Below are 15,359 nucleotides of genomic sequence, written 5' to 3'. Positions count from 1 at the left end.
CTGGAAATCTGTCCAAAGATCCATTTTTAAAATCCTCAATCTTTGTTGCAGATGAAGAAATAAAAGAATGTCCTTGGAAAACCAGTTATTCTCCAGACCTTCCTATAAAACATCAAATCAATTTATATTTATTGAATGCCTGCTACAAATGGGAAGGCAATTTTCCTGAGACTATGCTTCAGTAAATAGGAAACGTTAAAGCCTGTTTCTGTGGGAACTGTAAGTATTTGGGAGATACTTCCTGTCTTGATTCTCCAATTTCAGCACTACGGAGCATATGTGAGACAGGAACCATGACTCCTCAGGAGAAAAGGAAGTTTCCTTGAAAATATCAAAATAAGATTTATCTACTAGGATTTACTTGCCTTTGGAAGCTGACCTACTACAAACAGATTCTATCAATAAATGGCATAAATATATTTAGTTGGTAATATCTACAAGTGAACATCCTGAAATCCATGGTACTATAGAAGTACAACTACTGATGACTAATAAAATTAAGTTATACATTTAAAAGAAACAAAATATAAGATAGTTAAAATCAAATTATATAAAGCAACTCAAACATACAAAATTTCTACACAATTATTTAAAATAAAGCACTTATCAGCATTACTTCCTAAGCCATTAAAGAAGAAAACTGAAAAGAAAAATACTAGTAGGACACATAAGACAGACAACCATGTTGCTAATGATTATACCTGCCATGCCGTAAGGCAAGAGGTGCACATCAAATGCCCACAAGGCTCAATCTTGACATCTTTGTCATTCTCTGCACAAATCTTACAGAGCTGAAAAGTGGAGCCCATTTCACAATATAATTCATATTGTTCCTGGAATTTGGGGGAGGGGGAGGGAAAGTAACATTAATGTATTTCCAGCATGAATTGTTAGTATCAAATTTTCCCAAATAAAATGACACACAGTAAATATCTCACAACTGATCTTGTCAGAATTTTGTTACCATTTGAGACATGTTTTGAATTGATAATCACAATTTGGTCTACAAAATCCATTCTAAAAAGGTTTGAACTTTTATCATCTATCTTATATGCTTCTTAATTACTCATATTATTTAAGGTTCCTTTAGGAAGGGACTTGCTTCAACAGTCATGGTGACTCAAAAGACAAAATCCATGGTTTTAAAATAGGAATATACAATGATTTAATCTTTTTTATAAATGCCACATGCTCATATAATTTAACTGTCAAATTGAAAAAAAAAGGATACTTAGCTAAACATTATTTTTATTTTTTTTTGTTTCAGTATCTTTAGAAATCCCAGAAGGGAAGAGAAAAGCGACAAATATTTACCAAGCATTTCCTGCATGTCAGGCACTGTGGTCCACACTTACTATTTCACTTAATCTCCAAAGCATAAGAAGATATATTGAACTTAACAAAAGTTAGGCCTGGGGCTTAATAAGTTTCAACTGTTTGCTTCAAACTCTAAATGAAGTCTCTGACTAAAAAGTGCATACTCTTTCCCTAACACTGTCAAGAAAACAAATCACATCAGTACCCAAAAACCATTTTATTAAAACTGCCATGTTCTTGATTGATTAGGTTTTTAGCTTAAAACATTTGACAGAGTAAAATTTTCAAAATTCAAATACTGAAAAGATCTTTGTGACAAAGATACAAATAAATTGGTAAATTCGAAAAAAATATAAAAAAAAGGAATACAAAGAAAAGAAATTATGAAACCAATATTTGGGTAAATAAAGCAACTTTTAGTTCAGTAAGTGACTACAATGTGCCTGGCACTGAGTAGGATAAATAAATAACAATATTTAGTCCACAGCCTACTAAAATATACTATAATCCTGGTGAGAAAAAAATATATATATATACACATAAACATACATGGATACATATGCATGTACATGCAGGTACACACATAGAAACTGTGTCTACTATGATGCGTGAATATACAAAAATTTTATGGGGAACTTAAGGAAAGAGAGAAGAGAGAATGCATAAAAATGGAAAAGAAATAAAACTAAAGTAATTCAAAGTAAGTTATAAATTGCTGATGTCCCTGAAATAATAGATAAGTATTGATACTGGTTATGACTGTCCAAAGGACAAATATGCAATTATAAAAAAAAATTACATTAGGCTAAAATCACAGATACAGACCTCAGTGCAACCTAAACAGTAAGAAAATGTACGAGTAATTTAAGGGAATGTTATTACTTCCAAAGGTTTATTTTTTTAATGGCTTTATAAAGAGGAACTGTCTTTCCTATGTATCCTTTCACACATATTTGAAAATACGGGATCACTACATAACTTTTAAAATGGCAATCACATATTAAATTTAAAATGGCAATCATGGCTGGGCACGGTGGCTCACGCCTGTAATCCCAGCACTTTGGGAGAGCGAGGTGGGTGGATCACCTGAGGTCAGAGTTCGAGATCAGCCTGACCAACATGGAGAAACCCCATCTCTACTAAAAATACAAAAATTAGCTGATGTGGTGGCGGGTGCCTGTAATGCCAGCTACTTGGGAGGCTGAGGCAAGAGAATTGCTTGAACCCAGAGGGCAGAGGTTGTGGTGAGCCGAGATTGCGCCACTGCACTCCAGCCTGGGCAACAAAAGCAAAACTCTGTCTCAAAAAAAAAAAAAAAATGAAAAAAAGTGGCTCACGCCTGTAATCCCAGCACTTTGCGAGGCTGAGGCAGGCGGATCACAAGGTCGGGAGATCAAGGCCATCCTGGCAAACACGGTGAAACTCCGTCTCTACTAAAAAATACAGAAAATTAGCCGGGCATGGTGGCAGGCGCCTGTAGTCCCAGCTGCTCAGGCTGAGGCGGGAGAATGGCGCAAACACAGGAGGCGGAGCTTGCAGTGAGGCGAGATGGCGCCACTGCACTCCAGCCTGGGACAGAGCAAGACTCCATCTCAAAAAAAGAAAAGAAAAAGGCAATCACTTATTAAATTTACATGTACAATATGTACATATAAATGTCAACGTGTATGTCTCACATAATAATGTAAAGACCACAGGAACTAAAACTTGGATAATTATAAGGTAAATCATTATCTACTATCTTAAAAAAAGCTGTAATTCTTCTCTTGTTTTTTCCCTCAGATTTTTATTATTTATTACACAAGGCGTGAACATATCTCAAATATAAAATATTTTAAAACTAGACTGAATGTAAAATAAAATACTCAAAATTCTCCCTTCATCCCCTCCCTGATTGCTCAATCCCTTTCCCCTCCTCAGTTAAATCCTCTTACCAGTTTGGTGGGTTTTTTTGATCTTTTAAAAAGTATACTCATATGTTCACATACAGCAATTAATTATGTATTTCCTTACAGATGTTGAATATACATAATGTAACTTTACCAAATGAAATGTTACCTACTCGTACTTTACATAAATGGAATTATTTTATAGTATAAGATGCAGAAGTTTCCACGTGAGTATGTAGAGCTACCTCCCTCCTGTTGATGACTTCACACAATACAGTATGAGAATAGTAGTCCATTTAATCTATTACTAAACTTCTTAGCATTTTGTAACTTTTTACTTTTACAAAAAATATTACAGTAAATATCTGTTGTACAGGTTTTTGTGTGTGTGTGTAAGTGATATATATGGGATCTATTACATATATAGAATCTAAAGTGAAAAGATATTTTCACTTAGATTTTTATAATTACTGAATATCACTCTCAAGAAAGGTTTCACCAACTTACATTCCCATTCATAATCTATGAGGTTGCTAGCAATGGATTTAGAAAAATATAACTGTTATCTTCAACAGGCTTCAATTACCTATTTGACTCTAAAATCTAAGGCATATGATTATTCTAATCTTTTTTTTGGGAGCTTTCTAAACTATGGCTCTCTCCTTACATCCACCTACCTGCTCAAGGATTTATTTATTTCCCCCATATAAATGCCAATACTATATGGAAAGCAAGAATTCTAACAGCATAAATTTGTATCAAAGAATCTAAGAAAGTAATATAATTTCTCTTTAAACACTCTTATAATTCCTTAAGTATATTTTGTATTAAATACCTGTGCATGATTTTAACTACTGTATGAGAGTCTTATTTATTTAGAAGGCATTATGGATACTTATTTAATTATACTTTTCTAGAAATTATCCTTACCTGTGTAACTTTTATATGGTCATGAGGTGTAGGTTCACATAATCCAGTTAAATCAGGATTATAACTCCTCCCGTCAGGATAAAGATAACTGAATTTAAAAGGAAACTTTATTACCTTAAATATACAAGTTTTAAACGCATTTAAGGATATTTAATCAAGTTTTTCTATATTCAAACATACATCTGGATGTTTCCTTTTTATGTAACATATCGATAACATATTACTTCACTATTTCCAAAATATTATGTTGTTTTTAGGACACTTAAAATGTAGAAACTATTTTCATATAAGAAATACATAATGAATATAGCCCAACCCACTAAGCAACCATTTTCAATGAAATACCTTTAATATATGTCTCATATATAAGCTAAGAATATTTTACTGATCAATCATGTTCTATTCCAAAACACTTTGAAGATATACCTATTTGCAACTGTTACATCTTTCATCTGAGGCACAGGTAATGTTAACCATATCATTTTACACCATGCCTAATACCACATGGAAAGAAAATATAATTAAAGGCCACAGTTCTCTTGTAAGTTATTCAAACACTTCTGTGGTGTTCCTGTTTCTACAGTTTCCATATCCTCTCATCTTCCCCTCACCCTAACACAAACACATGTGCACAAATGCAAATACACACACACATGCACATACACATTTTAAAAAATTAGAAAATGTTACATTTCCATGTTTCATTGACTTAATACTACAAACACAAAATGGTCTATAGATAGAAACAAGGTTCTATTATCAGGGAAAACTGAAATCTGAACTAAAAGTTGTAGTAATAATGCATTCTTGCTGTGTTAAATCAGAAGTTGTACTTGTTATTCAAAAATTCATTAAAAAATAAAATTTACTGTGTTGGTAAATACTTATTTTTGTATTTACCAAAAAAAAGTGGTAATGTCACTGCTGTGTTTCATCAGTTTATTAAATTATGGTTAATTCTGTTTAACATCTTTCTATACTAAATTTCTTAAATAAAATAGTAAGAATATAGTACTATAGTATGTATATTTAAAAGGGTAAAACTATAACAAATCTATTCTTCAAAGTAACAAAAAATATTTATCCTCGAATGAGGTGTCTACAAACATGTTAAGTGTTAGAATTTACCCAGGAAAACCAGAAAAATGAACTTAAAGGACAGATAATTCTGACATAGTAAGGGACAAATCAGTGAGATGATTTTTTTTATGATTTAGCAAAAGGAATTTACTACATCTGAGTATGATACAAATTTAGAATGTCCTTATGAGTGTGTTACAAAATTTGACAAATATTAAATGAGGAATGATAATCCAAAGAAGATAAGCAACTTTTTAATATACTCTAAAAATTGGCCATTTAAAAAAATTATATAAAATTTTATGTATCACATTTCAATAATATGACGAAATTCTAGCAAGAATTCAGAAATTAAAGTTTACAAAAATGAGGATTAGGGTACCATAGAAAACGTTAAAAGTTATTTTTAACCTATCAGGAGGTTGTTGATAGGTTAAAAAGGTATAAAAAGGACCTTTAACCTTTCCTATGGTACGCTAATCATCATTTTTTATTATTTCTGTCCTTAATACACCCAGGATATACTGCAGATGAGCACTTTTCAATGGCATTGAAGGAGTAAAGAATGTTGGGTGGTTATCAAAGTAAACATCTCTTTCAACTATGTCATACAATATTGGATTAACTATTAATATAAGGAAATACAGTGGACCCGGATGGTAGCTGGATGCGATGATATCCTATTCTGATCTTATGAGAAACCTTATCTAATTAATTTACAAATCCTATTTTATCCTAATATATTATTAAAGTTCGAAATCAACTAGCTAAATCCCTCTGGAGACGCGCGCGTGTGTGTGTGTGTGTGTGTGTGTGTGTGTGCGCGCGTAACTCTCAAGAGTTACTGTGCCCAGGAGTTTAAAGGCTTTGCTCTGCTGAGTATAATACTAAAATTTGTGACTCTTTGAATGACATTTGAAAAACAGAAGGAATAATTCAAACAAGCTATATCAAAAGTTTTCCCTCTACAGATTTGTCCATTTACTGTCTACTTATAAATTCAAACTTTAAAGTATATTTTCTTAAAAAAAAAAAATCTGTAATCATTGTAAATCAAAATCTATATACAAATCTTTGATGCATTAGAAGACAGGTATAAATAACCAAGACTAGCAAATTTATGAAAATCAGAAGGAAAAGGAAAGAGAAATACACATTTGGTACCATAACTTGCCATACAATTACTACGTAACTAATTTATTGGAAGGTTTCGTGTGTGTGGGTTTTTTTTTTTTTTTTTCCAGATAGGGTCTCACTCTGATGCCCAGGCTGGAGTGCAGTGGCACGCTGTCATCACTGTAGCCTCAACTTCCCAGGCTCAGGTGATTATCCCATCTTAGCCTCCAGAGTAGCAGGGACTACAGTCACACGCCACCATGCCCAACTAATTTTTTTGCATTTTTTGTAGAGAGAGTGTTTTGCCATGTTGCCCAGCCTGATCTTGAACTCCTGAGCTCAAGTGATCCTCCTGCCTTAGCCTCCCAAAATGCTGGGATTACAGGAGTAAGCTACCAGTTCCACCCAAAAGCTCACAGGTTTTTAAAAATTCCCACTTTTTCTTTGCATAAATCTCATCACTTTTTTTCTTTTCTTTCTTTCTTTTTTGCAATTACTTTGAAAAAGGCAAAACTCAAATCATTTGCTCTTTGTTAACTCTGGTGGACTTTCTTCTGCTAGGTTTCTATCAGAATTCATACTGAGCGAGTTTGATCATGAGCATCTCTAAGTTACCCACCAAGGCAGACGGGAAGAAAAAGCAGCATGATCAAGTGCACTGAGAATACAAGGAGAGGACAAAGGGAATGACATGTGAATAAAGCAAAGAAAAACCAGACATATTTAATATTAAGGGACCCAACAGATTGTCCATACTTTGTGTGTGGAGGGAGTGGGGAGAATTCATTAATTTAAAAAACAAAGGGGAACTTATTTATTTTTAAATTTTAAAAAGGAATATAGCCTGAGATAAACTAAACTTAGCTATTAACATATAGTCCTAGAATATGGAGTTATTATTAGTGTGAATAAAGGAAAGATCTACGAGAGAAAAGAAAAGGAAGGGGTGGAGGGAGAAACAGATAAGAAAGAGAAAAGAAAGTCTGGCACTAACAATCAAACTTTAAAAAGTGAAACTGGCCGGGCACGGTGGCTCATGCCTATAATTCCAGCACTTTGGGAGGCTGAGGCAGGCGGACCATGAGATCAGGAGATCGAGACCATCCCGGCCAACATGGTGAAACCCTGTCTCTACTAAAATACAAAAAATTAGCCGGGCGTGGTGGCGCATGCCTGTAGTCCCAGCTACTTGGGAGGCTGAGGCAGGGGAATCCCTTGAACCCAGACTGCAGTGAGCTGAGATTGTACCACTGCACTCCAGCCTGGCAACAGAGTGAGACTCTGTTTCAAAAAAAGAAAAAAAAAGTGAAACTAGTAATCTAAGGGTTATATGAGGAAAAAGAAGTGAATTATTCTAAATAATTTAAAATATAAACAGTTTTACATCCATTTTAAAACTACCTTTAAGTCCCAACTTTTTATCATATGAAAGATAAAAATTCATGTAATTTGAAGTTGAAATGTATTTGCTGTAACATAGTTTCAAATAATTAGGTTACCTTAAAATGACTATATAAAGAGATGAACAACAAACTAAAGAACATCCATTATTTCTCAGTCTTAAAATTAAAAAGCAGCCTCGCTATGAATTTTCTCCAGCACAAAGCAATCTTTATTTTTCAAATTCATGAATCATAAGCACTCCAACTCCCATTTCTCATACTTACAATCCTTCCCTGCTGCCATCGATCAGGGCTTGAAATAAGGGCTTGTTATGAGGTATGGTTTGTAAGATATTCCCATCCCCGGTCACATAGCCAATGGCCCACTGTCCCAAACGAGTGCAACTTAACCGGAAAATATAGCTGCAAAACATAAGAAAATTATGTTTAATTTGATTCAGAATGTAAATCAATACTAAACAATTTGTTAGGGTTCTTTCAAGCAAAAGAATAAACAGAATCATTTAGAATTCCTGAATACTCCTCATATTCTATCTTCCAACTTATTTTTAACAACATTGTACTTCTCCATTTAGCAATTTAGAAGAGAAACACTGATCATTACTTTTTATTTAAATACTTCCAGATACATATATAAGAAAATAAACAAGATTGTAAACTATCTAGGGATTTTTTTTTTTTACCATCATCAGGGTGCTGTGTATGGAAGTGTTGATGGCATGGAAGAGCTACAAAACAAATCACTCCTGGAATGTAAAAACAAAATAAATAAGTAAAAATTTAAATTCAATTTGCTTACCTCAGAAAAAAACTAAGCCAGTTTCTACTGTAGAACTCGATATATTCCTTTGTAATGTAGACATTAAATTAGTTTTTTTGTTTGTTTGTTTGTTTGTTTTTTGAGACGGTGTCTCTGTCGCCCAGGCTGGAGTGAAAGGGTGCGATCTCGGCTCACTGCAACCTCTGCCTCCAGGGTTCAAGCGATTATCCTGCCTTAGCCTCCCGAGTAGCTGGGACCACCGGCGCGTGCCATGACGCCCAGCTAATTTTTTGTATTTTTGTTGTGGTTGTTGTTGTTTGTTTTGTTTTTCAGACAGAGTCTTGCTCTGTCGCCCAGGCTGGAGTGCAGTGGAGCGATCTCCCTCACTGCAAGCTCCGCCTCCCGGGTTCGCGCCATTCTCCTGCCTCAGCCTCCCAAAAAGCTGGGACTACAGGCGCCCGCCACCATGCCCGGCTAATTTTTTTGTAGTTTTAGTAGAGACGGGGTTTTACTGTGTTAGCTAGGATGGTCTCGATTTCCTGACCTCGTGATCTGCCCACCTCGGCCTCCCAAAGTGCTGGGATTACAGGCGTGAGCCAACACACCCGGCCAATTTTTTGTATTTTTAATAGAGAGGGCGTTTCACCTGTTAGGATGGCCTCGATCTCCTGACCTCGTGACCCACCGGCCTCAGCATCTCAAAGTGTTGGCATTACAGGCATCAGCCACCGCGCCCGGCCAGCTTTTTAAAAAATAGTAACTTTTCTTTCAGGTATTCCAGCCATTCATCCCTAAGGTTCAAAAGTGCAAACTAGGTAATTTCATGGCTGCCATCTAACCATGTCAAATTCAGTATCTTACAATGGGAAGTTAAGATAGTTCAAAAATATAAATCAAATCAAATCCCTTAAAATATCCAACAAAAGGAGACAGCAACTTGGATTTAAATCCATCATTATCATTTATGTATTAATTTAGCTATCTATATACTTACTTCATTTTAGATCATTTCTCTTTATTTGAGTGTACTGCATTTAATCTTTCTATCAGGATACCCTTCTGGATTTTATTACCCCATTAAGCAGATCAAAAACAAGCCAATTTAAATCTGTTGGCTGTATTTTAATACTCTAGCTGCTGTATGTATGTGGCAGACACAAGTATCTCAAAATATACTTTAGTTATTGATAGACCAAGTACTATAAATGTAACTTTAAAGATATACTTTAACATACATAATGGCTGCAGTCACTGGGTTTAATTAACTTGTATATTTAGTAGTAGAGTGTAATTTCATCTTTTGACAAACTAGAATTTTAAAAAAAGAAGTGATTCTTAAATATCAAAAAAATTATATTGGTGATAGAATCTTTGGAAATAACTTTTCAAAAAAGTCTAAAAACATATATCCCTAGACAAACTGAAAATAGGAGATCAATCTGTCAATTATTGGCATTCTTAATCAAAATCAGGTAAAATAATGCCACTGAGACTTACGGCTATGATATTATGAGAAGTGCTAAAAATAACAGAAAGTCACTATAAATTATAATTCAGAAGGACATTATTAAACTGTTACATAAAAAATTAATATAAAATTCCTTCAAATTAAGTCAAAAGTTAGAATCTTAAAAATCTGTGTACTATGAATCTCAGCAAAATTTATAGAGTATATTAACATGAAGAAAATAATTACAAATCTGCATTGCTAGTAATTTTAAATGTAATTCCAAATTTATTCATATACTAAGAATCTAGTAGATACTGAAATATATACTTGTGAAATTGCTCAGATTTTTAATTCATGTCCTTTTCCTATTGCTCTAAACATTGTTTTGGGATGGTGTTTCTAAAACTCATTATTACACAGAAGGTTCAAGCAATTCGTGTATATAAGAGATAGTAATACCAGCAATCTGGTAAGAGCCAAGGGCATTTTAGAACAATTCCTTCCTCTCATGCACCTTTTTCCTATCCTATTTAATTTGCTGCTGACCCTTTGGCTTGTGGCTACCCTTTCCCAACCTCAAGTGAATTTTTGGCTTATTTTTAGCACCCTGCTCTCTTAAACAGCATGCTTAATTTAATCAAATTAGGGCTAGGTGTGGTGGCTCACACCTGTAACCTCAGCATATTGGGAGGCTGAGCCAGGTGGATTATTTGACACCAGGAGTTTGAGACCAGCATGGCCAACATGGTAAAATCCCATCTCCACTAAAAATACAAAAAAAAAAAAATTGGCAAGGCATGATGATACATGCCTGTAGGCCCAGCTGCTCAGGAGGTTGAGGCATGAGAATCATTTGAATCCAGGAGGTGGAGCTTACAGTGAGCCAAGATGGTACCACTGCACTCCTGCCTGGGTGAACACAGTGAGACTGTCTCAAAAAAAAAAAAAAAAAATACACACACACACACGTACACACATATAACTGAGGTATCTTTCATGTTGACAAGGTGGTTTAGGTTTCAACGCCACTCTTATCACCTAAAAAGCCACCTAATGAATATTTCACTTAGATTCCCAAATGTTACTACCTTCACCCCGTAATTCATATTTTGTCAGATGGATCCCTAATAATAAAGCACAACCTAAGGAGCCAAAATGTCCCTGAAGTAAATCCAATTGTTTTCTATACTATGAAGTCAAAGACATGAAATACTTTCCAAGATTTAAAAAAAAAAAAAGTTAAACACAGATATTCTCCAAAGCAAAGATTTGTTACAATTTTTTTTTATTAATTAAGGGTGTTTTCCTAAACACATCTGTAGTACCCACATCATACTGTACACATTATAATTTGTTATATATTATTTATTTCATCATTAGCTACCTAAAATTTAATAGAAAACATCATTACATGGCAAGTTAGGAGGGAAACAAAGAGTTTTTTTCAGAGGACACTATTCTAGTTTTTTAATGTATGATTGATACACAAAAAAAGCTGTATAAAAGGTATATATTGTATGCATTTGAAGATAAGTTTACTGGTGGGTCTTATGATAAATATTCTTAGCAGAGGGCAGTAGTTTTTTATTAAGAGAACTTTTCCAAATAGTAATGAGACCTGGCTGTTGTTCTCAACATTGTAATTCATGTTCTCCATTATATTGAACAAGTAAACAAAACCAAAAATAAAGGCCTCAGTTTCCTCATTATTTCTATGATTGGACAAGATAATTTATCAAATAACTCACACGTTAAGTTTGTATGATTGCATAATTCCAACCACAACACATTTTTCAACTCATACTCCAAGAGCAATAAAGATACTTCGTATGACGTCATTCAAGAGAGTAAAAATTATGGAAAAATCTGGTCATGAGAGATTGTTGAATGAAACAAAATCATTTATCTAAAACACCGTCAACATGCAAAATAACTGATCTGCTCTCGTGGTCACAATGAGAACTAACTCTCCTTAGTCTAAATAGAAGATTTCTGTGAAAGCCAAACTGTTTTTGGACTCACTAGCTTCTTTTTCAAATATACTATATAAATTTTTAAAAAGACAAAAACATGGAAAGTTTCATTATGACAGAGAACAAAAAATCAGCACTATTGGCTTGTACTAAAAAAAAAACTGTTTTGGCCGGGCGTGGTGGCTCACACCTGTAATCCCAGCACTTTGGGAGACCGAGGCGGGCAGATCACGAGGTCAGGAGATCAAGACCATCCTGGACAACATGGTGAAACCTCGTCTCTACTAAAAATACGAATTAGCTGGGCATGATGGCACATGCCTGTAATCCCAGCTACTTGGGAGGCTGAGGCAGAAGAATCACTCGAACCAGGGAGTCGAAGGTTGCAGTGAACGGAGATCGCGCCATTGCACTCCAGCCTGGCGACAGAGCAAGACTCCATCTCAAAAACAAAGCAAAACAAAACAAAAATGTTTTGAAGTACAAACATTATATACACCACAAATCAAATAAAAATGATACTAGAAAAAAAAAGGTACACTTAAAAACCACCACCAAATTCATCCCTAAAATGAAATGTTCTCTATATGAATATCAGTGCACTAATGAATACTGGAATAGCATCTGAAATGTGAGGACTCTGACAAGCAGGTCTCTAATATCCCTATTGCTGTACTCAGCATACTGTCTGCCATAGCACAAATGCCTACTATGTGCCTAATGAATTTTTAGATGAAATACATGGGGAAATGCACTGAACCATGGAAGAGACAGGTTTTCTGGACCCAGATTTGCCATTAATAAGGTGTAATTTCTTGGCCAAAGCCACAGGGGCTGACCGACCTCTCCAAGGCTCATTTAGTTTCATCATTTGGAAAATAAAATATAAATTCTGAGGCTACAATAAAACATAAGGCATTATGAAAAAAGTTTTCAAGGACACGAAATTGGTTTTGATGATAACAATAGGTCTATATATGCTATGTACATACATTTATTTGTTCATAAACTTACATTTATATTTATGTGTTCAGGTGCATGTATATGTACTTGTATTTATCAGAGAACTTAAATGAATGTCTTAAAAATACCCCAAAGTAACGAACATAAGACTGTTCTATTTATTTGTTCTTTAGTACAGTATTCAAGTATTCAAATATGTACATACAATTTTGCACATAAACACAGATATCAAGAAAACAGAAAGGAGACCACATCCCCTTTCACTTTATGAATACCAAGTTTCAGAGTAAGCACAATTTATCAATTTAAAGGATTAGATTAAGAAGCACCATTTTGGTCTTTTAGCTGTTCTAGCCCCCTCCCAAGCATGCCATCAGTGAGTGTTGCTGACTAAGAACAAACCATAGAGAATTTTCATCTTTGGATATATCACATAATATTACTGCTAAAAAGTCTTACCTTCCAGGTTTGGTGCTGTATTTCTGTAGTCGCGCTTTAACTTCATCATACGTGAGAAATGCCATGTAACCTGGATGTGTCACAGCTAAGAAATTCCAATTCCGCAAAATAGAGCCCCAAGGCTAAAAAATAAATAAATTAAAAGAGATTATCTAGAGAATATCAAACATTGATTACATATTGAACCATCATTTAATACACTTAACATTATCTTGGGTATTTTAAGTTAATCTGACCTTATGTGGTTTAGGTCAACTTTTGTTACCTACCAGCAGACATTCAAGTCTATTGTTCTTTAGAGAAATATGATTAGGCAGAAAACAGATTTTTCAGGAAGAGAATACAGAGAACAAAAAAGAAAACCACAAAATCTCTTCTCTACACAGTCTATTCTCACTACAGAACTTGTGACCATTTTAAAACATAAATGAAATAATTCTTTTGTTCAAAGCCTTCTAACTTTGAATAAAAGCCAAAGTCCTCATATATCGCTTAGAAAGACTTTACAGGGTTTGATCCCCAGCAGTTCCCTTTTTTGTCTCCATCTGCTATAACTCTCCCACTTTCTGCATCTTCTCCAGCCTGCTATTGTCTTGAACACAAAAGCCCTCTTTCCTCTTAGAGTCTTTGTATTTGCCGATGCCTTTACTTGAATTTTCTTCCCCCAAATATCCATCTCATTTCTGTCTCCAAATGTCACTTCCTCTATCAAGCCTTCTCTGACCAGTGTATTTAAAACTGTTACCTCTTGCCATATTCCTCACCTCCCTGTATGTCTGTTTCGTTAACAACTGCTTCATTTTACAGAGTAAGAAACCAAATCATAGAACTTACATGACTTGGCAAAGGTTACACATTACCCATAAGCTACATAAGGACAAGGAACATGCCTGTCTTGCTCGCCCATGGGATGCCAGGACCACTGCAGCGTCAGATAACAGTAATCAGCCAGGGATCAATGTCATTGAACAGATCCTCTAGTGACTTGTGTAAAAGGCTAGTGTTAACACTACTGTAGACACATCTGGCTTAACTTTACATAACTATAAACTTAGGAAAGGTTTAGGGCTTAAAAGTGAGTTACATGAAAACAAAACCTTTCGCATAAGTATCTGGTTTGTACCATTGCATCATTCTCTCTTTAATCTGACTGGTTGTCTGTCCAGCTACCAGGGCAAGAGAAAAAAGGCAGTCAGTGATAGACAACTTTACTCAAGGGTGTGGATGAATCATCTCTGTAATTTTTTTAAGGCTGAAGCTACATTTATTCCAAGGAACTGGCAGCATACTCTATCTGATGTGCCAGATTATTAAATCTTCTACATAAAGGAAAAAAAAAAGTATGTTTACGTTGCCATGTTAAAGCTGTTAAAACAGTTATTCTAGACATGATTACTGGTAGAAAGTTCCTGCTTTTGTTTGCTTTGAGACTTGTTCCTCATTATTGTTAAGCAAGTTATAAATTTACAAGTCAGAATTCTTCAAGGATTATAACCCTTGAGATGAGGATAACAAAGAATGATTTAGTAATAATAAAGTTTTTTAGCCTTTTTCAACATAACAAGAAAAATCTTCGGGGTATTTCCCCATCAAACGAAAATACCTAATTAGGCAAGAAAGGCGCTCTAGAGAATAATAATATGAGAGGCTGAAAAAAAATGCATGTTTTTAATTTTCTTCCTAATGCATGACTAAAAAATTGCATTAAACATTACCTAGAAAATGTCAGTATGTATTTTTAAAAACTGAGCAATAACTGTTATTCTAGACCTTAGTTTTTGTTTTGTTTTACCCATCTATAAAGGACAAGGATGAAAGAAATATCAAACAAATATTTGGGTCACTTCCATTAAAGTCCACACAAATCAGTGGAAGAGTGATTGGAAAAAAATGCTGAACTTTATAGAGCACCAATGCATAGATCAAAATACAAGTAAAAAAATTAAATTGGTGTTTTGAGCCAACTGCTACAGGATTTAGCAACCATTTCTTAGTACATAATCCAGAGGGCCAGCTTCT

The 15,359-nt window shown here is 34.5% G+C and overlaps 1 protein-coding gene across 6 annotated transcripts in view; it reads right to left on the bottom strand.

Annotated features, from left to right (window-relative positions):
* Positions 1-15,359, bottom strand: part of CBLB (Cbl proto-oncogene B) — a 220,875-nt gene that overhangs the window by 83,600 nt on the left and 121,916 nt on the right. For all 6 annotated transcript variants that reach the window (XM_033211395.1, XM_033211398.1, XM_033211394.1 and 3 more), the window contains 4 exons: positions 13,341-13,462; positions 8,000-8,137; positions 4,137-4,224; positions 702-833 (listed from right to left, as the gene is read on the bottom strand). In XM_033211395.1, coding sequence (XP_033067286.1) covers positions 702-833; positions 4,137-4,224; positions 8,000-8,137; positions 13,341-13,462 — 480 coding nt within the window. The remainder of the gene's footprint in view (positions 1-701; positions 834-4,136; positions 4,225-7,999; positions 8,138-13,340; positions 13,463-15,359) is intronic.

The sequence above is a fragment of the Trachypithecus francoisi genome, unplaced genomic scaffold (genome assembly GCF_009764315.1).
Source record: "Trachypithecus francoisi isolate TF-2019V2 unplaced genomic scaffold, Tfra_2.0 Lachesis_group0, whole genome shotgun sequence".
Lineage (NCBI taxonomy): Eukaryota > Metazoa > Chordata > Mammalia > Primates > Cercopithecidae > Trachypithecus > Trachypithecus francoisi.
Note: the sequence above shows the minus strand (reverse complement) of the source record. Positions and strands in the feature narration are given on the sequence as shown.